This window comes from Candoia aspera, chromosome 1 (assembly GCF_035149785.1).
Source record: "Candoia aspera isolate rCanAsp1 chromosome 1, rCanAsp1.hap2, whole genome shotgun sequence".
NCBI lineage: Eukaryota > Metazoa > Chordata > Lepidosauria > Squamata > Boidae > Candoia > Candoia aspera.
This window is the reverse complement of record NC_086153.1, coordinates 314526889-314551210: the sequence shown is the minus strand read 5'-3', so window position 1 is coordinate 314551210 and position 24322 is coordinate 314526889. Positions and strand designations below refer to the sequence as shown.

At 37.3% G+C, this 24322-nt stretch overlaps 2 protein-coding genes and 1 long non-coding RNA gene across 3 annotated transcripts in view; 2 read left to right on the top strand and 1 right to left on the bottom strand.

The window, feature by feature from the left end:
* TDRD9 (tudor domain containing 9) overlaps positions 1-10527 on the bottom strand; it is a 94821-nt gene extending 84294 nt beyond the window's left edge. Inside the window, exons 1-2 of the mRNA XM_063290390.1 lie at positions 10427-10527; positions 9853-9864 (exon numbers count right to left, since the gene is read on the bottom strand). Coding sequence (XP_063146460.1) covers positions 9853-9864; positions 10427-10527 — 113 coding nt within the window. The remainder of the gene's footprint in view (positions 1-9852; positions 9865-10426) is intronic.
* RD3L (RD3 like) lies at positions 5154-6665 on the top strand. The gene is made up of 2 exons (XM_063290389.1): positions 5154-5452; positions 6368-6665. The coding sequence occupies exons 1-2, from the start codon at positions 5154-5156 to the stop codon at positions 6663-6665; spliced, it is 597 nt and encodes a 198-aa protein (XP_063146459.1).
* Positions 10528-14203: 3676 nt separating the features above from the next.
* LOC134488120 (uncharacterized) lies at positions 14204-20018 on the top strand. The gene is made up of 4 exons (XR_010066936.1): positions 14204-14312; positions 15873-15987; positions 17867-17911; positions 19840-20018. It is a non-coding gene; the product is annotated as an uncharacterized LOC134488120 (long non-coding RNA).
* The last annotated feature ends 4304 nt before the right edge of the window (positions 20019-24322 follow it).

The following is a 24322-nucleotide window of genomic DNA, read 5'->3' as shown; positions in this document are numbered from 1 at the left end:
TTTAAAAATGCTATGGCACAGGGAGACCAGCTGCTTGGCTAGTTTAATAAAAGACCTAGTAACAGGATTCCTTTTTGATGTTTGGCCACTATGACATAAAGCTGTTGAAGACCTACTTCTGAGACATATATTACAAACAAGTTCCTTTCTCATTCCATACATTAAACACATCTTGCCAGGGGCATATAAAACTTCAGGCATCACTGGTACCCCACCCCTTAATTGGTGAGTCTATCATAACAGACACCATACTGTTATGTCTAAAGATGTTATGTTCCACATAACAACATTGTTCAAAACAGTATTATGCCGGGTTTTTTTAGAATACAAACATGTACTCTTAATTACTATTCATTTCAAAGAAAAACAAGTTAGCTAAGCAGGTACTTTTTTTCCAACTAAATTTTGCTATGACTGTAAGATTAGAAGGCCAATCTCAACATAAAAAAAAATCACATTTGCCATAGAAACCTTTGCTGACTGCAGGGAATTCTGAAAATTATGATCCCAACCTATTTAGAGTTCATCAGATTGGGGAAGGCAAGTGTGCAACAATGACCAGAATCTTAGGCAAGTATCTTTTCCATATCAGCTGATCCTTTTAACTGGTGATGCCAATTAACTCTGGGATTTGTTTCTCCTAGAAAAAGCATGTACTCCTCTCCTTTTTCACAACAATTCTCCCACCCTTTTTTCAACTGAATGAAAAAGCCATAATGAATGGTAATTAAGCCCCTTTATCCCCATAGTACAAGTAAAACACAGAAAGATTAAAACTAAGCAACCAGCTACCAAAATAATATACATACAATCTTACATAAGTAATGGAATCAGCTTTATGTAGTGTTCTGGATAAAATAAAAAATGAGCCTCGAGTTATATGCCAGCTGAAATCATACACACCCATGTTTCTTAAAATGAGGTACCAGAAGTATCAATTTGTGTGGAACAAGCATGAAATACCAAATATCATAGCAGATACAAATGAAAATCTCTGCCATTAAAGACAAGTGTTCCACACTTTAGCAACAACCCAATCCAGAGACAAGTGAAATCTCTTTGGTGGATGCAAAAATTACATTTGTCAAGACCATAGCATAACACAGCAATATTCATGAAATACTCAATTCACACATTGTGCTAAATCACAATATGATACAAGTCTCATGAATCCAGCCAGTTTCATTCCAAAATGTCATTCTTCTCCAAACTGGTGAATGCAACTCCTAGATTTCTTAGCCAGCACATATGGAGAACATGAAGAAAAAGGGTATTCTAGGCATTATCCTTCAGGTGCATATCTATTTCAAAATACAATAAATCATTGAAAAACTTAGTACTGTTCAATCATACACCATCTGCTGTAAGGATACGTTCTGTTTTGGTGTCTGGAGACTGTAGGGGTTTGGATGGGGAAGAACAGGCTTCAACTCAGCCCAAGCAAGACGGAGTAGCTTTGGAGTTAAGTTCACCCCATCCACCTGTCTCTGGGGACTTCCCATCTTTTGTTCCAAACAGAACTAGTGTGCAATTTGGGGATCCTCATGGACTCGTGGCTCTTGTCTGAAGAAAAGTATCAGAAATAGCCAGGACTTCTGTCAATTGTGTCCTTTGCTGAACCAAGAAGCTCTGCTCACAATCACTCATGCCTTAGTCACCTCCCAAGTGGACTACTGCAATGCATTCTACATGGGGCTGCCCTTGAAGAGCACCTGGAAACTGCAGTTGATACAATGTGCAGCCCTGTGGGCAGCACTCCTTGTTCTGCATGAGGTTCATTGGTTGCCAGTATGCTTCCAGTGTCAATTCAAGGTGCTGATGGTTATCTATAAAGCCCTTCATGGCATGGGGCCAGGTTATTTGTGAGATCTCCTTTCTCCAATTGTGTTCACCACTCCCATCAGATCCAACAGGAGAGGCATACCACAGGTCCTGTCCATTATAGAATGTTGGGCTCAGGAAGAGAGCCTTTTCTGTCATGGCACCCACCCTGCCGAACATCATGTCCTCAGAGATCAGATTAGCCCTGACCACGTTGGCTTTTCGCAAAAATCTGAAAACATTGCTGTGTTCCCGGGCATGGGGTCAGAGTGTTAGTTAGAGCCCATGAAATTGTTATATTAACAGCTATCTTTTTAAAAAAATACTGATTGTGTATTTATTTTGTCTTTCTTTCATGTTCTTTGTTGGTTTTAACTGTCATTAGCCACTCAGAGCCAGTTTGTTGAGATGGTGGCCATAAAATTTGAATGAAATAAATAAATAAGGCCACTACAACAATGTATTAGCAAGAAATCAGAATTCTAAATATATTTAAAATATGTTTCATTTTCTGTCCATAGTGTTTAAGCAATCCAGCATCTCCAACAGATTGTTTTCTGAATCTTTAATCCTGCAGAATTTTACTTTATTGATTCTTCTGCAGAGTGGGTCACATTATGCAAAGTATATTCTTTTTTCTAATGCAACTTATCACTACTATTTAGCTTTCACAACAACAAAAGAGTGTATTGACCTGGCAACTATGCCAGCAAAGAGATGGCAAAGAACATTTTAATTCTGTCTGAAAATTTGCAAAGGCATTCTGTCATTCTACATCCAACTCCTTTCCCCACTTTTTATAGCACCACATACAATGCAATGTGAAAACCTTCCAATTGAGGATGATTAGTACTGGCATTTGAATTTTTCCAACATATAAGCAATATCAGCTTTAATAACAGCCACAGATGTCACCCTTTATATAGCATGACATCTAGACCAGATTTGCAGGACTATTCTTCTACAACAGTTCAATTCAACACTTCTGAAAAGGGGATTAACCAGGTGAGACCAATTCTTATAAAAAGAGACTATTACCACTGAAAATTACACCAGGAGGAAGTAGGAATTAAGATGTATTCCATATTTGCTCTTCATATTTATAGCGAGAAATCCAGTAAGGGGAATGGCAAAATGGCTGTTTGAGGTTTTTTGTGTTAAGAATAGATAATATTAAAGTGGAAATTACCTACTCAACCCCCTACCCAACCTGAATCTAGCAAAGGCAAACTAAGAGATAAGGTATGTTCAAATATGGAACGAAAATCTAGGATCAGATACAAATATTTTTTCTCAACAGAGTTGAAATCTAAGTTACTTGGCAGGACCTCAATTGCATGGTGAAACAAATGTTTTGCATAAACAGGATTCCCATGTCCCAGGTTCCGGTGCAAAGGATGAAGTAGCAGGTACAGTAATAGAAAAGACAAGACATGAAAGAAACAATACCCAAAGCCTCATATACTATAGTTGCTTTATGGCTGTACGTTATAAAAATCCAACTATAGAGTACTTCATTCAATGAAGCCTAATTTAGTGCAATGCATGAAGCTTGTTGTAAAATATGCAATATTGATCTAGATGGAGAAAGAGTTATGATGCTATAATGTAAGGCAACTTCTAAGTTCACTGACTTCTTGACATTAGGATGCTAATTCTTAAAAAGCATAACTTTCACATAGTTTCTCTGAAAGGCTAGAGGAGCAAGCCGCTTCTTTAAATACACGCATTAGGTTAAAAAAAAAATTCACAAACTTGCTAACAGCCATGAACTATAAATAAGAACTTCGCAAATACTGAAGGATTAATTTAACCAGACAGTATATGCTAAGAATTTCTCTGTACACTGCTTAGTACTCTTAAACTGACATAAATTTACTTGAGTTGAGCTTGCACAAAGTCTTGTTAATTTTAGCATCCATACAGGTATCGATAACGGTGAACAGGTAAACTGAGTAGCATAATAATTTCTCTTGTCCCTGCACCCCAAACTAATACAAAGAAGCAAACCACAAATCCAGTCAAAATTGCCCAAAAGTTTAGTCCAATGACAAAAGGCAACTGGGTTATTTTTAGAGCACAACAGGGCATAAAAATACAGCAGTGAACTGTGACCTACGGCTATGCACATCCAAGCATCACATCATCCAACCGACAGTTTTACTTTAGCTAGGAGCACATCTGGCTTGGCTTCAGACTACAATTATTTATATGACTACAGAAAATACATTTAGCATCCATAGAAAGCTACTGAAACTGTTCTTGCTGGCTCAAGACAAAATCTATGCGGAAAGGCAGAAACTCTGAATGGGCTTTGCAGGAAGAATTTCAGAAGAATCCATGTCGGAGGGTTCTGGTTTCCTCTTGTTAGAACGAATTAAGTTATTTTAGAAGCTGGGATAATTGAAAATCATGTATGTGGCATTTATCATACACTTTTCTTAAGTGGGTGAAATGAGGAATACTTGTCTCAGACAGAGCATGCTGGAATAAACAATCACCACATCAAGCAGAAATCGCCTATAGCCTTATTGGTGAAAGAGATTCTTTTCTACAAGTACAGTAAGTATAAGAATAATTTTATTTAAAATTTTTGGATGGGCTAAAATATAAAGCTTTTAAGAGCTGCTCCAAAAATCCATGAATCTTGTGACTCCATAAAAACTAACATATTTTAATTGCATAAATGTGCTAGTTTGCCACAAGACTCTTTCTTGTATTTGTAATTTTAAAAACCTGTTGTAAATATATATAAATTTGTTATAAAAAACTAGTATTTTCTCTAAAATCTAAATTTTCTCGTTAGATGTTACTTTTTTGTAGGTATTATCTAGATTTTGAATTGTTCTGTTTTGTTTACATTTAGACTGAGCATACAGAATATTATACCTTAATTATCTATCTTTGTTTTTTTTTAAAATAACAATTGAATTATTTGGGATGGACTTAGCCAATTACTTCAAAAAGTACTACAAAGATTCAACATACCCAGGACAGAATAAAACAGAAGACAGCTAAACCAGAATATCTTAAGCATCGAACCTATTTCTGGGAGGGAAATGATTAAATTTTGATCGCACTGTTACTGACAGCACAATCCTATGCATAAGGTATTCAGAATTAAAATCCACTGAGTTAAACTGGCCTTCCATTTGAACATGGATAGATTTGCAGTTTGAAACTGCCTATGTGTAAAATGGGTAAAATTACATTTTATTTATTTTATTTTTATCCCGCCTTCATGAAATCCCTGAGGACCAAATTTCAGCTTACCTTTTAACATCAGTAGGTGTGTGTCTCTTTTTGTCTCTATTTTTTAATTAGTTGTCAAAATGCCATTCTTCGGCTGGATGAAATGGCCAAAAAGTTATTCTTACAAAAGTGGACAATACCCTGGCTCAGAACTTGTGACAAAGACACTTCTGAGAGAACTAAAATGGCATTTGAAAGAACGTGAACGGCTGATACAGGAGATTGAAAATGGACACACAGTTCAGAAAGCTGAACATGATTACAATGGGATGAAGAGCTACCAAAATCTTCAAATAACTATCCCAGCTACTGAACAACGACAGCTTGAAGCTCTTTGCTCTCAAATCCAACCATGTCAAACTGGAATCATACTCAGCAGGTAAATCTATTTTATCGATGTAGTATTACATAAGCTTTAGGAAAGGGGAAAAGGGATCCCATCTCTGCAGCGTCGTGTTAAATGTTGTATCTAAAAGAAAACGGCTTCAAATTAAAACATACTTTCTGGCAACACATGCAACCTCTCTGTAAGTCTCTATGAGTTGGTTGTGGCATTTCAAAAAGCACTGCTAGGATTTCATTTGTTCAATTGAATAGCATGCAATGCAGGAGCTTCCAAGACTTATTTGCCCCCAGAATGTAATAGAAAAAGAATTCATCTTCAGCTGTCTAGAATCTTTGTTAAGCTTAGCAAAATAATTAAATGTAGTAATTCAGCACACACCACTCAATTGCTTACTACATATTCAAAGCTCTTTATTATTTAGAGAGCTAATTTGTGTATTCCTTTTGCTAGACATTTCTCATCATATTCATAGACTATATTTTTATCCTGTGCCCAGCTTTAAAATCTGCATGGTACGATCGTAATTATAAATGTGAGTCTGGTGAGCCTGACTCACATTTGTTTCGGGCAATTTTGATAAGGTTAAGACTGATTTGGTCACAAAACAAGTTTCTCAACAATTCTTCATTCAACATTCTTTATACAGTATATATAGACTCACCCATAAAGACAGCATATGGAATTTAAAACAACACGAAACCCAGAACAACTCAGTGTTTTCTCTCTGATCCTAGAAAAGGGCTCCAGGGAAATGTCAGTTTGAATCAACTTGCTTGGACAACTTAACACAGAAAAAAAAATGCTTCATCTGTTTGTACTGCAAGCATCATTCTTTCCTATTCCTTTTTCTTTCTTTAGAAGGCAACACGAAATAGGATTGAATATCTTCTCCCCCCTCCCTTTTTTTTAAAAACGGTTGCCTATTCTTCCTTCTTTTTCCTTTTCTAGATTTCGAGAAGTTCTAGCAGAAAATGATGTTTTACCCTGGGAAATTGTTTACATATTCAAACAAGTTTTAAAAGAGTTCCTTACTAATCAGGAAAAAGAAGCTCAGCCAGATCAACTGGCTGATGTTTGGAATATAAATTGCTCCAGACAACTTGCAGCATCCAGCACCAACTGCAGGAAAATGGACAAAGAGGAAATCCCAACTGTATCCAGCTATGTTGACAAGAATACACAAGGCATCCTTCCAACGTTCTCTCACAGAATCTGGAATCTTCCCTATTACTACCCACCAAGTTAATTATTTTCGCTTCCCTAGTATTAATTCAGCTATGGCTATAATCATCTTGTAATGATTCAGTACTCCAAAATTATTTTCCCATCCCACTATCCTCATGAATGCAAATTTAAACTTAATAGCAACTACAGCTAGTATAGATAGTCCATAAATAAATAGGATGGTTGCTTTATGCTAATTAAGTGTTGCATTATGATCCTTCCAACCAAATACATATAGCACAGCTTTTTTTATGGAGGTTTAATATTTTGTCCTTTTCCTTGGCATTAATCTTGCATGGTTGCAGGGTCCCCTTATTTCTGCACTGCACGTACCTAATTACAGCAAAGCTTAACAATGCATGATGCCATGAGGGGTTTGGTTAGCAGCTGTCTTGTCACACAGCCTGATGCTTATGTGGGCTGAGAGGGAACAACTAGTCCAAGCTCACCCAGCTGGCTTCTCTAAGGGAGGACCCAAACCTGAGCCTTCCCACTCTGAGTCCACCATCTTAACTGGCTATGTTGGCTCCCTTTAATATGTATATACCATTTAGTTTGCCCTTCTAAGCATGCAGTAACAATTAAAGACTTGACAACATTCTGAAAATTAATCACAGTGAAAGACATGACAGATTTTTATCTTGCAATTTGCTTACATGCAATCTTTTCAAAATGAGGATGTTGAATTCAAATCTGAAAAGTTAAAGGAGAGAGATAATGACTATTTCTCCATTTTGTTATAGATCCCTTATTTGGATCTATGGAAACAGACAGGCTTTATGCAGGCCTAAAACAGGTCACAACAAGAGCAACATCTTTTGCCTTTTAATAAAAAGAAAAAAGCAGTAAGAGATGCCAAAGGTACACTAGCACCCAAAAGACACCTTTGGAAAAAAATGTGTGCATTTCACAGATTTAAGACAAATATATATTTCTCTTTTATAGTGGCTACCATGTGCCCTCTACAATGCCCTGGCACGAGTCTACATCTGGGATACTGTGGAGCAGTGTTTCTTAACCTTGGCAACTTTAAGATGTGTGGACCAACTCCCAGAATTCCCCAGCCAGCCAATTCTGGAAGCTGAAGTCCTCACATCTTAAAGTTGCCAAGGTTGAGAAACACTGTAGTATTATTTGCACTGGCACAAAATTAAAACCTGGGGGGGGGGGGGTTAAGCTCTGCAAAATATGCGTAATTTTATTTTCATCCTGCAGAAATTCAGTAAAAAGTTTCTCCACAAATAGGGTAATTTGAGAGGGCATTCATTCACAGGTTCTAAAAAATGGCAATATAGGCCAAAGTTCCTTTATCTGCAATAGTCTGGCAGAAAAGCAGATACAATAATAAGATATTAAGTCTTGCAAATCTTTATCTTCAATACCAAAAAGAATCCTTCTTCCTTTGCTTCAGATCCACCTAAAAAAGAGAAATACCCAGGAGCAACACACCGAAGTAGATTTTATGCTGTAATTTCTGATGAATGATAAAATCTAGATTTGCAAAGAACTGGGCTTTTTTAATTGCTAAAATAGTACCATATTTTTATACCAAATTATGGTCATAAAATGTTTCAAAAAGTTATGGATCAGATTAATATGTATATAGATGTGTATGAGGGCTAAAAATCTGACTAAATAAATGCTTCTGCCAGTGAAAGGTCTGCAGATACAGAACTAGTCAGCTTCCATGGGGTGTAATTTCTAACAGTAGCCTAATTTAGGAATATTAAGTCGAATGGCTCAGTATGTACAACATGCTGGACTAAAACATGGTTGGCTAATTTGTGTTGTATGAATTTCCTCAACAGTGTTGATTTGGGAAACCCTGGTTAGGCTCTGCACTGAAAACAATTATTAAACCACAATTGTGGAAATTAGGAAGTAACAGAAAAAGGGGGCAGCAAGATGCTTCTTTCACACCAGTGTTCTTTTGCCTCACTGACTGCAAAACAATGCTATAAAACTGTGAAGTTAAAGCAACAAAGAAAAATATTATTGCAAAAGCAAATAAATCTCATTTGATTTGTGATGTTCTTCTTAGTAAACATGTTGAGAAATGTATCGTTCTTCAGGACTGCAAGCCCTACGTTAGAAACAGGCAACAAGAAAAAATATATATGATGCTAATTCACGTGAGATTCAAATATTTTTCTGGCTGTTTTTCCATTAAAAGAGATCCCATTTGTTTTATTTTCAGTTAAAATGTGCATTACTCTACAAAAACAATCACACTGTGATAATTTAAACAAGCTAACATTACCTCAGAGGATCATATTAAGTAATATAGCTATTAGATTTTAAACTCTCCATATAAAGGCAAATGAGAGTACATAGATAAAAAACAATGCTCTTAGAATTTAAAATTTGATAAACACACAGCATGTTTTGCTTGAAAAACCATCTGACAGGCTCATACTGACTGTGAGAACTATAGCCATACAGTACAGTAATTCCACATTCGCAGAGCAAGACTCTGCGAATGATTTGGATGAGGAGAGCAAGCAAGAAATTGTCACATTCACAAATACTGGCATCTTTTATCTTGGTCTTCCCAAGCTATTAATTCATCAATATCTGGCATGTTAAGTTTTAAAACTGTATCACTTTTATACAGTTGTGAACTACTACAGAATTCTATGAATAATAAAACAGCTTACAAATACAGGTAATAAACGAGATCAAAAGATAATAATCAAAACAGCAGTACTGATCAAACCCAAGATCTATCTAGTCCTATTTGTTCCTGAAATAGACAATTTATTTCTATGGGACAGACAGGGATGCAAGAGTTCTCTAAGAGTTACTAGCATGCCACATATGATGCTCAGCCACATAATAGCTGGATACACACATTATTGTAAGCCCTGCTGTGGCCTGAGTTTAGGTTGGTGTGTGGTGTGCCCATAACCAATTGTGTTTTACTAAATAAACCATAAGCAAATCATGGCTTAGCACTATTTGTGAACCCAGTCTAGGTGTTTGGTAAAACTGATGTGATTAGCTGAGAATGGGAAACTTTAAAAATGTTTAAAACCAAAACCAGACAGACAATTGTGCTGCTTGAAGTTTATATAGTCTGTTAACCAAGATGGCCAAGTTGAGCCCAATTGATTAAGTAATTTGAGCAAGTCATTAATGTATTTCTCAGATGCTACCTGATAGTTAACTCTAATCTCCTGCCTAATGAGAAAGGAAAAAGTAATTCCCACTCCTTTTTCGCTCTGCTTTAAACAAGAAAACAGCACTATATTCTTTGAGGATCTGACCATGATTTTATAAACACAATCAGGTTGACTTCTTATATGCACACATTGACACACATCATTTTTGGGGTAGCACTGAAATTAACTTATTTAGTTCTGTGGTACTGCTTGCTTTACAGAAGCAATGTGTGTTCCAGAAATAAATACTTTGCAGCGTCTTCAAACTTAATGTATCTTCAGAGAAGCATTTGCAGATTTGAGGTGGGCCACCATCAGACTATTACGGGCAGAGGGGATTACTCAATTTCTAAGGTGGAAAACAAATCGTGCTTAATAATGTTAGAACTTGTGCATCGGAGAAATCCATCCTCTTGATGACCGAAGGGGCTTTACTGTATTTACACCATTCAATAGTGAAGAATCCGGGCAGTTTTAGATCTTTCCAAGAAGCTCATACAGTAAACCGTGCGCTCGATGGAGGAGCAGTCAAAAGCGCAATTTTTGCTGTAGGTCCCGGGCTACTTACACATTCGCAGTAGGCGTCTGCTGTTCAACGGGTCCACCGAGGTGAAGAGCCAACCCAGGAGCCCGGAGTTCGCCCCCCAGGAATTCCACCCCACTGACCGCTTTGCCAATTGTGAACCAGTCGTTGATCTGATCTACGGTGAGCTTTCGCAACATGACTCAACCTTAACACGCCGCTGAGAAAGGAAAGCATCCCTCCTCAGCTCAACCAGCCGTCCGACAAGCGCTGTACTCATTAGTGGGCCCCGCCCCCCTACAGCCAGGCTGCCCAATTAGATCCCGAGATTCTGCAAATGTTGAGCGAAGCTGCAATAGCTGCGTGCTTCCTGAACTGCAAATTCGATCTTGGTTTCTTAGTCTGGCAACTATCTCCTATGCACTTATCTGGGAGTAAAATGCACTGAACATAAAGACCTTTATTTATGAGAATTGCGTAGGGTTGCGCTTGGAAGCAATTTCGATTGTATTCAGTGGCGTTTAGGGAGAATATAGACAGCAGTATACACTATCACAGTCTTACAGGAAAAACACATGCAAGTGCGGAATGGGTTAGCTTTGCACGTAATCCACGGTTACTGTAACCCAGTTTTCTGGGTTTTAATAATATACTGAACCATAGAGTAATATTACCATATTCACTCAACAACCTAGGTTAAAATGTGATAGGCTGCTTAGCGATTTAATATGTTGTGAGTTTGCTGAGCATAAAGTTAATTTAGGGCTGCAGTCCAGATCACACCTACTGGATGTATACACAGAAGCAATTCATACTGTGATCAGTGGTAAGTGAATTCCTATTAACTGCATACAATTGCAGCTAGTCGTGCTTGTGCAACACATTAATTCATGGTTAACTGAGCTATAGTTTACACAGTTAACCCAAATGGCTGCATTTGCACAACTCAACCTTACACGAACTATACCAGCTGGATTCTCACAGCATACTGAGCCATCAACTAGCAAATCACATTTTAGCCTTGTTTGATCTCCCAGACAGGGCTGCAACTGGGGGGGGGCGCCAAAATGAGCATGGAATCCATGTATGCCCAGGGTGACACAGACCCTAATTGCGGCCCTGCTCCCAGAACTCTTAGCCAGGAATTCTGGAATTCCTTATCCCTAGCAGAATTATCTGCACTGCACATTTGATAGGGTTAGTGGGAGTTTGTGCGCTGGGGTGGGAGGAGGTCTCCTGCCACATCATGTAGTGCAAACTGACAATTGAGGGGGAAGTTTGCAAGATTCTTGCTCCTGCTGCACCATGCAAGTCAAGGCATGTCTGTTAGGCTGTTTTTAAACTGGGGTTTAGCCCTCATTTGAAAAAAAACCAGACTTCTACTTAAAAAGAACTAAAACAACATCTAATGGGATCACAGGGCTGCACTGTGAAGCAGGATTCTGTCTCTTCATCCAATCCCTGCCTGCTGTTAGGCTGATCTCACTTTTAAAGCCAGGTTAAGTCTAATCAGCTTGCAGACCTGATGGGTACAGGGGAAGTATGGCTTGAAAGAACAGTTTCCTCCTGTCCTAGGCCAAGCCACCCTGAATGACTGTCCACACATCACAATGCAAGCATTGCCCAAAAGAAGCTGATCTGACCCCTTCCAGGAATCACCTGAGCATGGCGCTAATGGAATGGTTGGTGAAGCATGTCAGATTGCATCAACCACAAAAAATGAGTGGTTGTGCAACTAAGTGCAACTAAGTAGAGAGTCTGTCTCAGGTATGGATTGGGGATCAGATTAAGGTAATGGCATGAGGACACAGCAGAAAAAGAGGTTGTCAGGGCATGTTTGTATTGCGCTTAGATGGTGCTTTTTGGGTGGCATTTTCAGGTTGCTGACCAGGCAAATTGGTAGTTCTGGTCCTAACATATGGAGGGTATAATGTTAGGGAAGATTGACCTAGCATGTTGTGTGAACCCAGTTCCCCCTCATGTTTTTTTTAGAAAGCCAACTGTTACCTGCAAATAACAGAAATAATTTAGTTATCCGAGCTAATAGTTTAAATATATTTGCAAAGGTAAAGCATGTAGATAACAGTCACATGTGTCTTCCAACCTCCAAAGATGTACTGGCAATCTTATCAGAAAGCAAGCTGCAGAATTCACCAGGATTTACTTTGATATAAACAAGGTTGCACTTTGTTTTGTAGTTATAATTTAGACTGTTCATCTACAAACTAGCAATTTGTTTAACTGCAAACTAACAAGCCCACGTTTGTATGAACATAGCCTTAAATCTGCAATCATAAAGATGCAATCAAGCATACTTCCATTGAAAAAAGCTGTGCTTAATTAGTACTGTAACTGTTCCACTGTAATAATTTGTTCTAGGGAAGTTTATAAAAGTAATCAGGCATTCCAGTTTATAGCTAGATTTACACAAAATGCTAAACTAAAATGTTGGCTAGCTTGGAGTTCAGCATGTGATGCAAACCCAGTTAAAATAATTAATTTTAACTGTTCAGTTAATCATGGGTCAATGTTTTGTAATGAATACAACTTAACAGTGCATTTCAAAATCATGGTCTTTGGAATTTCACTAAACCTATAAAACTGCATTCCATGAACCCTCTTCAGTATAAAAAGGATTAGTTTAAAATTGAGTCTTCCTATCATTCTACTGCTTGCTATCTGGATTTAATATAAGCCTCAGACTATCTCAGCAACATGTCTCAACAGCTGAAATAAATTCAGCAGATGTATCTCCCCCTCCTGTGTAATACTTCACCTGCCAAGCCAGACATCCTGCAACCTGTCAGATCTATCACTAACCTGCAGATTTATAATCAAGACAAGCTCTTGCACAGATAAATTGACAAATACAGGAAGTGGGCTTAAGAGATGTATGAAACTGCATTTCATCTTATGTGTGCTTATAAAGAGGTAGATCCCACTGAGAATGAAGCTGCATATAATTTTAAAGATGATGTGCATCTCCCTAAGCGTTGTTTATTCTAAGCAGTGTTCTCCTACCTGGTGCCTTCCAGATGTGCTGGACAATTCTAGCCTTCGCAAAAGCAGCATGGCCAGTGGAAGTTGACTCGGATGAGTCAATTCTTAATTTGTGAACACTGAATGGTCTTTATAAAAATTTTAACCACTGCTGTGCCTGTTCAATAGGCTGCACTTCTATGATGAGTCACCTGTATTTGAGGAACACACAACATACCCTACTTTGAGAGAAGGGTGGTGATTAAGGTAGCAATCCTGTACATTCTTACCTGGTAATAAATTCTATTGAAATCAGTATTCATTGAATACTCTTACTCTTGTGTAAAGCGTATACTGTAAGCTTGAATTGTAAAATCTAAGCCGAAACAAGCTGCAATTCCATACGTATTTTTTGGGAGGAGAGTCACGCTGAACGTAAGAGTATCACGGACGGAGCAGATTATACGAAGCGTTAGCCACGTGGGCAGCCCGATCCTGTGGAAGTCGGCTCAAAATAAAGCGTCAATTAATTAATTGAATTGGGATTTATCCTTGTATTAGCGCCCATAGTATTTCAATCTCCCTTGTATACGATCTATTGAAGTTGACAGGCTTATTTTTCTCTATGCACTGAATCTTACTGAATCACGAATGTATTTCCTAAACTCAACTGGCAGTTAATGCTCCTCCCCGTGGAGAAATAGAAAGCCACAGGGCTTCCTTGCATATCAATGTCTGTGCCTCGAATTGCACCTTTTACTCGGAAGGACTGAACTCTGCACAAAACAAGCCAGACCCAGATTTATTCGGTATTCTCGCTCTTTGAGGGGCAGCACGCGACTGCTTAGCGTGATCCTCCTCAACAGGGGGTGCTGTAGACGGCGAAAGGCGGATGAGGCGGCGTTCTAGGCAGAACCTGCTTCCGTACCCAGCAACCCTTGCGGCATTCTTTCTTAGACTCGTCCGTTTATGACCTTTTTTTCTTGGTGCTTCTCTGACTTTGAAGGTGGGTTCGGTCATGTCTTTTGGGAATAGCGGGGTTGCCCAGGAGATTGTTTTTTTATCTTTTCCTGCCTGTACATGCGAGCCTGATGGCAGCGCCCCATCGTGCGCCTTGAGGGTGTCCCGCTCATTTGTGGACAGAATTAACGCTCCGTTGCTGGGGAAGGCTACCGGGATGGTTCTGAGGAGCACGAAGACACAGGAGTCAGTGGCCGGTTTCTGCTGTTATGATAACTGGGGAAGGATTGGGAGTATAAAGGAAGAGGTGTTGGAGGACTTACTATCCCACTTACATCCGAGTCCTACCTTGTAGGAGGAGAGCCGTGTTAGTCCATAATGGCAAAAACTCAGGAGTCTGGTAGCATCTTTTACAACTAACATCTTATTAAAAGGTATAAGCTTTCCTGAGCTGTAGCTCACTTCTGTTAAAAAGTGAGCCCTGAGTAAGTGGTCCTAGAGCATATCGAATTCATTGCCACAGGAGGTAAAAACTGCCACCCGCTTCAATTGCCCTTTTGATGTGGTGCCCTAAGCTATTATAGAAACCGATGTAGATTGGTCTTGCCAGTGTGGTATACAGATGTGTTGTGTATTGATTTCTGTCATGGAGAAGTCTGGTGTAGTGTATTGGGTGATAAAGTCATGAATGAAGCTGCCTCATCCTGAGCTTTTGTTCATGTAGGACCTAAGCTCTGGCTTGCGTAGCCAAAATTTCTTGAAGGATCCACAGTTGGCTAGGTACACATGATGTAGATCATGGTTAACTCATAAGGGCCCTGTGAAATGGACACAATTTGCTAGGCTATGTTGTAATAAGGGTGGGCTCTTGGTTTTTTAATAGAACTCTTGGTGGGCTCTATTTGTGGATTTCCAAAGGCTTGTGGTTGATTGCTGTGGCAAACAAGGTACTGGATAACAGGCCACAGGTGTGATCCAAAAGAACTTTCTTGAGTAAATGAAGGACAGGCTAATTGCATTCTAAATAAAGCCTCCATATTCAGAGGAGGTAGTTTTTAAAGTTAAGAGTGCCTATAGGTCATTAATAAAATACAACTTTGAATATACAAAGGCTCCATCTCTGGCACCAGGCTCTCAAACAGCTGTTTTCGACTAGAAAGAACTGTGCCAGATGGAGAACATGGGCAATGCAGTTCCAATAGCTGATCTCACTGTGGGGAGATAGTCATGTATTAGCTAAAGTTTTTCATAGAAATGTTCTGGACTGATACTGATTATAGTGATCTTGTATAGTGATCTTAGCATCTTATGTTTCACTGTGTTACAACTCTTAATGCTGCAGTGACAAAATGTTCAGCAAAAGTTGTAAACGTTTCCATAATGTATACTTAAAAGCAAATGCTACAAAATACAAAAAAAGAATTCTGCTTGCGTTTCTTAAGAATGTAGTTAATGTTTTTTTGTAGGTAGACTTCCATTTGTGAGTCTCCTCTGTGTGTATCCTGCTTCTGTTTTCTTTTTCTTTTTGTTTTTCAAAAACAGGAACTATAATTAATATCAAGCACTGGTTTACTTTGAAATGCTGTTATTTTGTTCCAACTTACAGATGCTGGTTAATATTCCAAAGTTGTGGGCTATGTATAAACCTTCAAAAGAATTTCAGCCTATCCTGATTTCTGCCATCTTTACTGGATACTTATTTTACAAAATTGAATTTGGAGGTAAATTTTATATGCTCGATTTCTGGAACTGCAGTTACAAATGCAATTTTGAATTTAGACAGACTACATTGATTTGGGATAGAGGACAAATAAAATTATGATAGTCAGCTATTGAATGATTAAATTTTGGATTCCATGCAACTAACTTTCATTTAGGTGGATGCAAATAATAAACAATATATGGTAAAATGATTATATTAATAGAATTTTTATTATTATGGAACAATTGCAAGGGATTCTTGATTGATCTGTGGCCTGACAAACTGTTCCCAAATTTGCATTGAGGATCCTTTAAGTGTGATTGCATCAAAGTAACGTACAGTAAAAGATGTGTTTTCCATTTGATTTATGGTGCATCTTTACTAGACTGAGAATACACCAAAATTTCTTCTTATAAGAGATTACCAGATCTTCCAAGTTTGCCTTATACTATATTCATTGTATATAGATATTTTTACATTCTCATACAACTTAAGCAATTTATGTATATTGTTCAACATTAATCAAGGAATTTATTTTTCTATTATATAAAATAAAATACATGGATAATATGACATTAGGATATTCCCGATCCTTTTCCTGATCCTTTTTTTTAAAAAAAAATGCAGATGTTGACAAACAACACATCAGCTATCTCCTGAAAAAGATGCATGGATTTATCCTTTTTAAGCAAAATTCTTAGCAAAAATTTTTGCTAATCTTTAGCAAAATTATCCACAATTCTTGATGTCTTGATAGGTTTCAGGAACAACATCTGCAGCCTTGTTACAAAAGATTTTTGTGGATTTTAGCACAAAAATATACCAGTAACAGAGAAAGCCCAAGCCATGTAAATTAACATTCTGACTCCTGAATTGCAGTTTTAGTACTGCATTATGGTGATTGCAGCCAATCCTTATTAAACATTACCTGAAGCAGCCTTTCTCAACTTTTTGACCCTGGAAGAACCCTTGAAATATTTTTCAGGCCTCGGGGAACTGCTGCATATTCAGGCTCAAATATAGGCTACGAGTTATAAAATTATATTTGGTTCATGTGTAGGGTATATATGCATTAACAGTGTTCTTAAACTAAAAATAAAGAATGAAAGTTACCTCTTTAATGTGAAGTTGCCTGATTTTGAAATAGTTTTTTAAATAAATCATGATTCCCCCAGGGAACCCCTAGTGACCTCTCATGGAACCCTAGGGTTCCATGGAACCCCAGTTAGAAACCCTGACCTGAAGTCAAACAAAAGAAAATTTTCTCACTTTAAAATCTAAAGGAAACAATTCATGGATATTAAACATGTCCCAAATTTTGCAAAAATAACATCAATTTAATCTAATTTCTTCAAATTCTTATAAAAATGGGTTAACTGGTTTTGGAGCTAATATATATTCTTCAGCAGTGTTAACAAATAGGGAATTTCAAAGCATTAGTGACATCAGTATCAAAATGTCCAAATAATAAATTGTTAAATTGAATAAATAACCAAGAAGCACTGAAAGGTAATTCAAATTTTCACTGAAATTCCTTGATACAGATTTTTAAACCATGTTTAGCATTCCTATTTACAGAATCTGTGTGGCAGCTCTGTCCCCAGTGTGGTACAATATAGTTTTACACATGTTTTTCCTGAAAGTTCCAATCTTAGGTATTTGTGTATCATATAGTAGCCTTAATTGTGAAGTAGAAGGATTAAGATTTTCTCATCTACGACTACAGAATTTCTGGTCTTAATCCAATTGACAGATTTTTTGTAATTATAGTTGTCTTGAATACTCAGGTTCTTCATTTTTTTCTTCAAATATAGCTTTGTGCTGATATGGTCCTTGTTTCTAAATACATTAGAAATTATTGTTCAGTCTTTTTGTAATGAAATTCATTTTACCCTTAGGTGAAAAGTCAGCAGAAAGAAGAGCAGCAGAAAAAAAGAGGAGGAGTAAGTACTAGCATAATTGGAAATGTATATAGGTCTGTCATATTTACATATTCCATTAATCAAGATTGATCTTAATGTAGACAATGGTTCTACATTTGTCATTGATGTGAAGTGTGTACACAGAGCTCTGAAAATAATGCTACTTCTTCCGAATATAGGCTTTTCTTACTGTGTATTTCCATTAAGATTCAGATTTAGAGGCATGCATCTAAGGCTAGCTGGGCTCCTTCTTTCCCCATGGTGGAAACTAAATTGTATGGTATATGGAGAAGTAAGGGGTACCCATAAAAACTGTTGGTGGCTCCTCTGAATTTATTTATTCCTTCTATTTAACCCATTAAACTGGATTATCCAAGTCAGTTTAATATTCAGAGGATGGGTAGAAATCATCTCTTGTCAATTTGCTAGGCTGAGGGAAACAGATGTTATAACAAGGGCAAGCTAGCGGTATTTTATAGGTTTTAAATCTGGTTCCGGTCAATTTTGTATTAAGTTAGGTTAGTCAACTTTTTACCATTTTAGCTGTGTAGCATTTTAAACTTTCTTATTCACATGTATATGCTTTTCTACTTTTGTAGTTTTTCCTTTTTTGCAGATAACACTATTTTTGAATAGACATTATTTTTTGTTCCTAATGAATTTAAACTTAGTGAATAAACCATCTGTGACAACTCCCAGACATACCTAGAAGAATCTAGCTGCAATCCTAGCTGTTGCCTTGCAGCTGGTGTTCACATTCTTGTGATGAAAGCAATCATAACAGTTCCATGCCAAAAAATGCAAATCTATTACCTGGCTGAGGCCTGCTGAAACTTTGCTACTGGATATAAGAAGGGCTGACTACAGGTAGTCCTCACTTAACAATCATAATTGAGACCTGAATTTTGGTTACTAAGCGAAGTGGTCATTAAGTGAATCCGACCCAATTTTACAGCCTTTTTTGAGGCAGTTGTTTAGCAAATCATCACAGGTGTTAAGCAAACCACATGGTCATTAAGTGAATCATGCAGTTCCCCAGTGATTTTGCTTGCCAGAAGCTGGCCAGGAAGGTCAAAAATGGTGACCACATGATGCTGAGACGGTCATAAATGTGAACTTGCCAAGTGTCCGAATTGTGATCACGTGACTGTGGGGACACTGACAGTTGTAAGTGGGAGGACCGGTGATAAGTCAGGTTTTCCAGCACTGTCATTAGTCTGAACCATCACTAAACAAATGTTTGTTAAATGAGGACTATCTGTATATAGTTACTGGTCCTTCATATGCTGGCTCTGATAGCTGGAAGGGAATGGATGGAGTGCAAAAGAGCTGTAGTTTATTTTAAATAATAAGTAAGACACATTGAACACAGTGTGATTGACTCCTAAGTAAACATGCATAGCATTATGCTATTACTTTATTTAGATTGTAGTAAGTTATGTATTTGCATAAAATAACACTTAGGTTTGCATATCTATCCAGGTTTGATCAGGCACAATTAGCAAAAGGAACAAACTTTGGAAAATTCATAGATAACTTACACTGGAAAATTCATACTTACATTTTCTGTATCAGAATAATTGATAGATGTTATATGCAGTCATACCAAAGGTGCCTAAAATAGTGAGCTAACTGCAACATCATAATGGGCTGCTTTTCCCTCCCACTGCAATCTCATATGTATATTCTAGGTCTGCTATGAAAATCTGCATGATACTCAGGAGCAGATTTGGGGAGGAAGATTTAGAAACATTTGGTGGCATCTTTTCTTCAGATGAGAAATCCCAATTATATAGTGCCCAGTGGAATGTGTAATATTATAGTTGATGGATTGATTGCTGAATTTTTTCCCATCATTTTAAGCCAAGGTTACATAATTTTTCAGTAAAGTACAGGTATTTTATTAACACTGGTTTTTTGTTTGTCTAATTAAGATTATGTTATTTCAGGAACCAGGTCTGGCCATCATTAAAACTTGCACTCTTCAGTATGACTTTGTGAACTGTCATCTTAGCTGTAAACGAGCCAAGCTACACCATGGGAAACTAATTGTTCTGTAAACTGTGCATCATTAGCACAGTGGTAATCTGCAAACTGTCATGGACTGAATAAATGTGGTGTTCAAGAAGTGTGCTGAGTATTTTTTTTTTTCGTGTCAGAAGCACCTACCAAGGTGCTTCTGTATTGAAAGGATTTGCCAGTGGCGTGACCATTGCCCAGGGCATGCCCGAGGGGGCTCCTTTCATGTCCCTGTTATTTTCCCACCAAAGTGGTACCTATATATCTACTTGCATTTGCATGCTTTCGAACTGCTAGGTTAGCAGGAGCTGGGACAAGATTGACGGGAGCTCACTCCATCATGCGGCTCATGCTCTCGGGTTTTGAACTGCCAAGCTGCTGATCTTAATGGTCTTCTGACTCAACTTCTTAACCACTGAGCCACCGCGGCCCCAATATTTTATTAATGAACTTATATTTACTCTAAATACCTTTTACTCCTAGACATCATCAATCTTTCTTATTTAGAAATTTTCTTCACTTCCTTTTTAAATCTTGCTCTTTAATTGTCCAGCTCCCAAAGTGGCATACAGTACAACATAATGATATTGTACAACATGTTCATCTGAAATATAGTACTGTATCTAGCATATTATTTGAGGGTTCAGGTTCCAGGACATATTACAGAACTCCAGAACATAATAAAGTAGATAAAGCATGCTGAAAACGGCAGGATCTACAGTAACATCATAAGACCATAAAATCTACCAGCCAAGATAAAGTGGTTTACATTTAAAGAACCTGAGGAAAATCATCTGTTTGCCAGCTGCCATAGCTACAGAGCAGATCCCAAGGGAAAAATCTGATGGCTGATTTCATGCTTTTGGATAGTAGCAGTAGATGGCCTCTTTCTACCCCTTCAGAGAAGTTGCTTGTCAATAAAATATCACATGTGCTGGCCAAATGTAGCTAAAACTGCACATTGATGGCAGGGATAAAACTGCAGGTGTGAGGGGCAATAAAACCTGAGGGGAACTAGAGAAGTTAGGTTCCTGAATGCGTTGAAATATCAGTTGCATGCTAGATTGCAGATAAAAAGATGTAGCACACATCCCCACAAGATGGCATGGCTGTAAGTCACATACAGAATCAGATAGCCCCAGGCTTTGTTTGAAAAAGAAGTGTTCTTTTAAAACAGGAGAAGTCACAGACCAAGACTGGGACACAGTGAAGCTTACTATCTCACCAACTCTGATTACAGCATGGCATCCTAGGAAAAAGGGAAGTCCAGGTAAAAGGAAGCGGAGCATCTTTGCTCTGAAAGGATTCCATTTCTGTACAAACAGGTAAACATGTTTAGTGAGAAGAGTTGCCACTTAATTTTCTGACTTCTTTGAGGTACTATTTTTTTTCTATATATATACAAGTGATAAAAAATGGATTTTATATCAGCATTGAATAATGCTTCATGTACAAGAAGATACAATTTTTCTTTAGAATTTTGCAACTCTTCTGAGATTCTAGCAGGCCAGTGCCTTCCTCTGGTCTGCCTAGAGCAATCAGATAACAAGGTAAAAACAAAATACCAGAACAAAGTTCTCAGTAAAAATGTTGTCAAGCAGTTTCCTATTTTGTTACCATTTTGTAAGATTCTATGGTAATAAAGTGGGGCATGGTTGGCTTTGCAAATACATTTGATCTTCCATCAGTGGCACCAAATCCAAAGAAACGTATTTAATGGGCATTGCATAATCACAACATAAGAAGGTGCACAATTGATGAATTATATTGTAGATTCACTTAGTGATTTCACTCACATGCCCGTTCAGCACTTAAACTATTTCTCCTGTGAATGTATAAGATAATGCAACATTTGATTTTTGTACATTTTGTTGAAATAGAGTGGATTAGTCTTATCAGAGAATATTCTAAACTGGTAAGTGTCCATGACAACTAAATTCATTTCACGCCCTAAGGGGGAACACACAGCGATACATTTTCTCTTTTTCTTAAGGTTTTCTTGTTCAGAAATAAATTCCTGTATGTTTCAGGTTATGAATCTGTTATAAACAGACAGTGGAAGGAGTGGCGAATAAGTACTGATGGTTATTCTAGTCTGTGTTGTGGATCGACTCTTGTATACTCTTGGGTGTAAATACTCTGCCCCATGGCAGCTTGAATTGGCAGTCCTTAGGGTTCAGTTTTGTCAGTATTGATATGAAACCACAGGGAGAGAACATCTGGTACTTTATAATAGTATATAAAACTTCATATGTTTGTATGTATTCAGGTAAATTTGAAATACAGAAGTCTTATGACTTAAGTAGATTGTTAAATATGACAAATGCCTTCTGCTGGGTTTCTATCTCAAAAAAAAATAAATCCAAAATAAAATTTCAGAGATGCAAAGCACTGTGTTTTAACAGTAGAAATAGGCCAGGCAGAATTTTACATTTTGATTATGTTCCCCATCCTGTTTACTTAAATAGAAGAATAGCCCACAATCTTTTTAGCAAACTTCCAATCAGTACAATCCTACTGTATAATTCAACAGGAGGAGTTTAGCTAAATTGAAGTAAACGGATATTTCCTAAATTACATGTTTTTTAAACTAACCAGTCATATCCTCCTTGAATATACAGGTAAACTGATACTTTAATCAGTTGTACACTTAGGGCCTAAAAGAGCTAAAAATAGAAAATGGGGACGAACACATTTATGGAAATAAGGTCTATGCGCCAATTTTGATTGAATTGTTTTCTCTATTTTCCTGGTGCCAGGAATTATAATAAGATGCTATCTGTTGGATCATATTACAAATTCATCTAACAGGGATGCCTTACAGTTTTGAGAAGTTGTTCTCTAGCATTTCTAAATCCCTCAAAAAGTAATTTGGATATTAAATCTGGATTGTATTTATCTTTAAAATATACTGTTATACTGGGCAGGAAATTATTCAAGTAGGTCATTGCTTATCTTAACTGTGCTTCCTTTAAGAAGGTAACACTAGAGACTAATGTCATTTGTAATATTTATGTACAAATATGTAAGTTCTGTCATTGAACTCATAGTATATAAAGTTTTTCCAAAAGTTCCTGATCTAAATATTGTTTAGCTTTAGCTCTATAGCATCATGGCCTTCTGGTTATGTTACATATTACAATAGCCAAGTGTGTGGTTATGTTCATATGGATAACGTAACCAGGGTTTATTCAGCATATTTGGTTATTGTCACGTATCAAGTCCTTGCATAGTTTCAGTTGTTGCCATGGATGTTTTAAATTGTTTCTATATTCTACTGTATATAGGCTGCTGAGAATCGTTCTGACTACTGTAAGGTAGAAATGTATTTAATTAATTTCTGGGTTTAATGACACACTGAACCTTAAACTAACCACACATCAGGGTTTGCAAAATATCCTGGGCTACTGTATAGTTGGCAATTTGTGATTCAGTATTTTGTGTGAATATAAACTATGACTTGATAGTCTCAGGGTGCATAATACAACCATTTGGTGAAAGCTAAGGAGGTCTCAATGTGATCAGTGACTTTATGGAAGATCATTTAAATCCCCACATCATCTTGAATTTTATAAGAGAAAAACATGGATATAAATATGATTTCCATATTTTATGATTTCCTATGTAGACTGAGATTTAATTGTGCATATAATATATTTGTAATTAATTTCTTTCATCATGCAGCTCATGACCATAAAGAAGAGGTTTCTTAGTAGTTTCTTATCTATGTGTTCTCCAAATCCAGGTCTCCTCAGTTTTAACAACATTCGGTATTATGTACCCTTCAGGCCAGATACTTAAAACAGATATGCTGGTTTTAGCATAAAGGGCCATGTCCATATCCATTTTCTCCCTCCCTGCTCCCCAACACATCCCCCTCCCGCTCAGTGATGTGGGGCATTATTGTTACAAGGAAAGGGGAAGCAATGAAGCTGCACCCTTCTCTTTGTTCTAGGAAATCAGCCATTTTATAAGTCAATGAGAGAGGAAAACCTTTGAGCTATTTTGTTGCCATTAGCAGTAAGAAGCCATGATCTGTTTTCCTTTGATCAATTGGATGATAAAGAAAATTGGAATAGCTCCAGGCAGCTCCACAGACTGAAAAAGGTGTTAAAAAGCCATTGGTTGTCAGACCATGATTTAGAATATACTATGGAACGCTTTCAAACATCAGTAATTTTGCAGGAGACTAAATTAAAACATCAATACTGTAAGATGTACTGTATTAAAATCCTCTGATCCTTTATAATTGCGTTAAAAATTGTCTCCATCGTGGGATCCCATTACAATTGGGAATGGAAAATATATCAGTTTCTGCTATTCTTAAAGTAATAAACTGCTGGAACACACAAATTACTTAATCAGATTTATGATCTAAAACAACTCTCATTGAGGCAGTAAACATGGGTTAGA

Bases quoted from the DNA above. Each gene is read 5' to 3' on its own strand.
- RD3L (XM_063290389.1), top strand. From the start codon at position 5,154: ATGCCATTCTTCGGCTGGATGAAATGGCCAAAAAGTTATTCTTACAAA. The intron at 5,453-6,367 runs GTAAATCTATTT...TTCCTTTTCTAG, and splicing joins ACTGGAATCATACTCAGCAG to ATTTCGAGAAGTTCTAGCAG.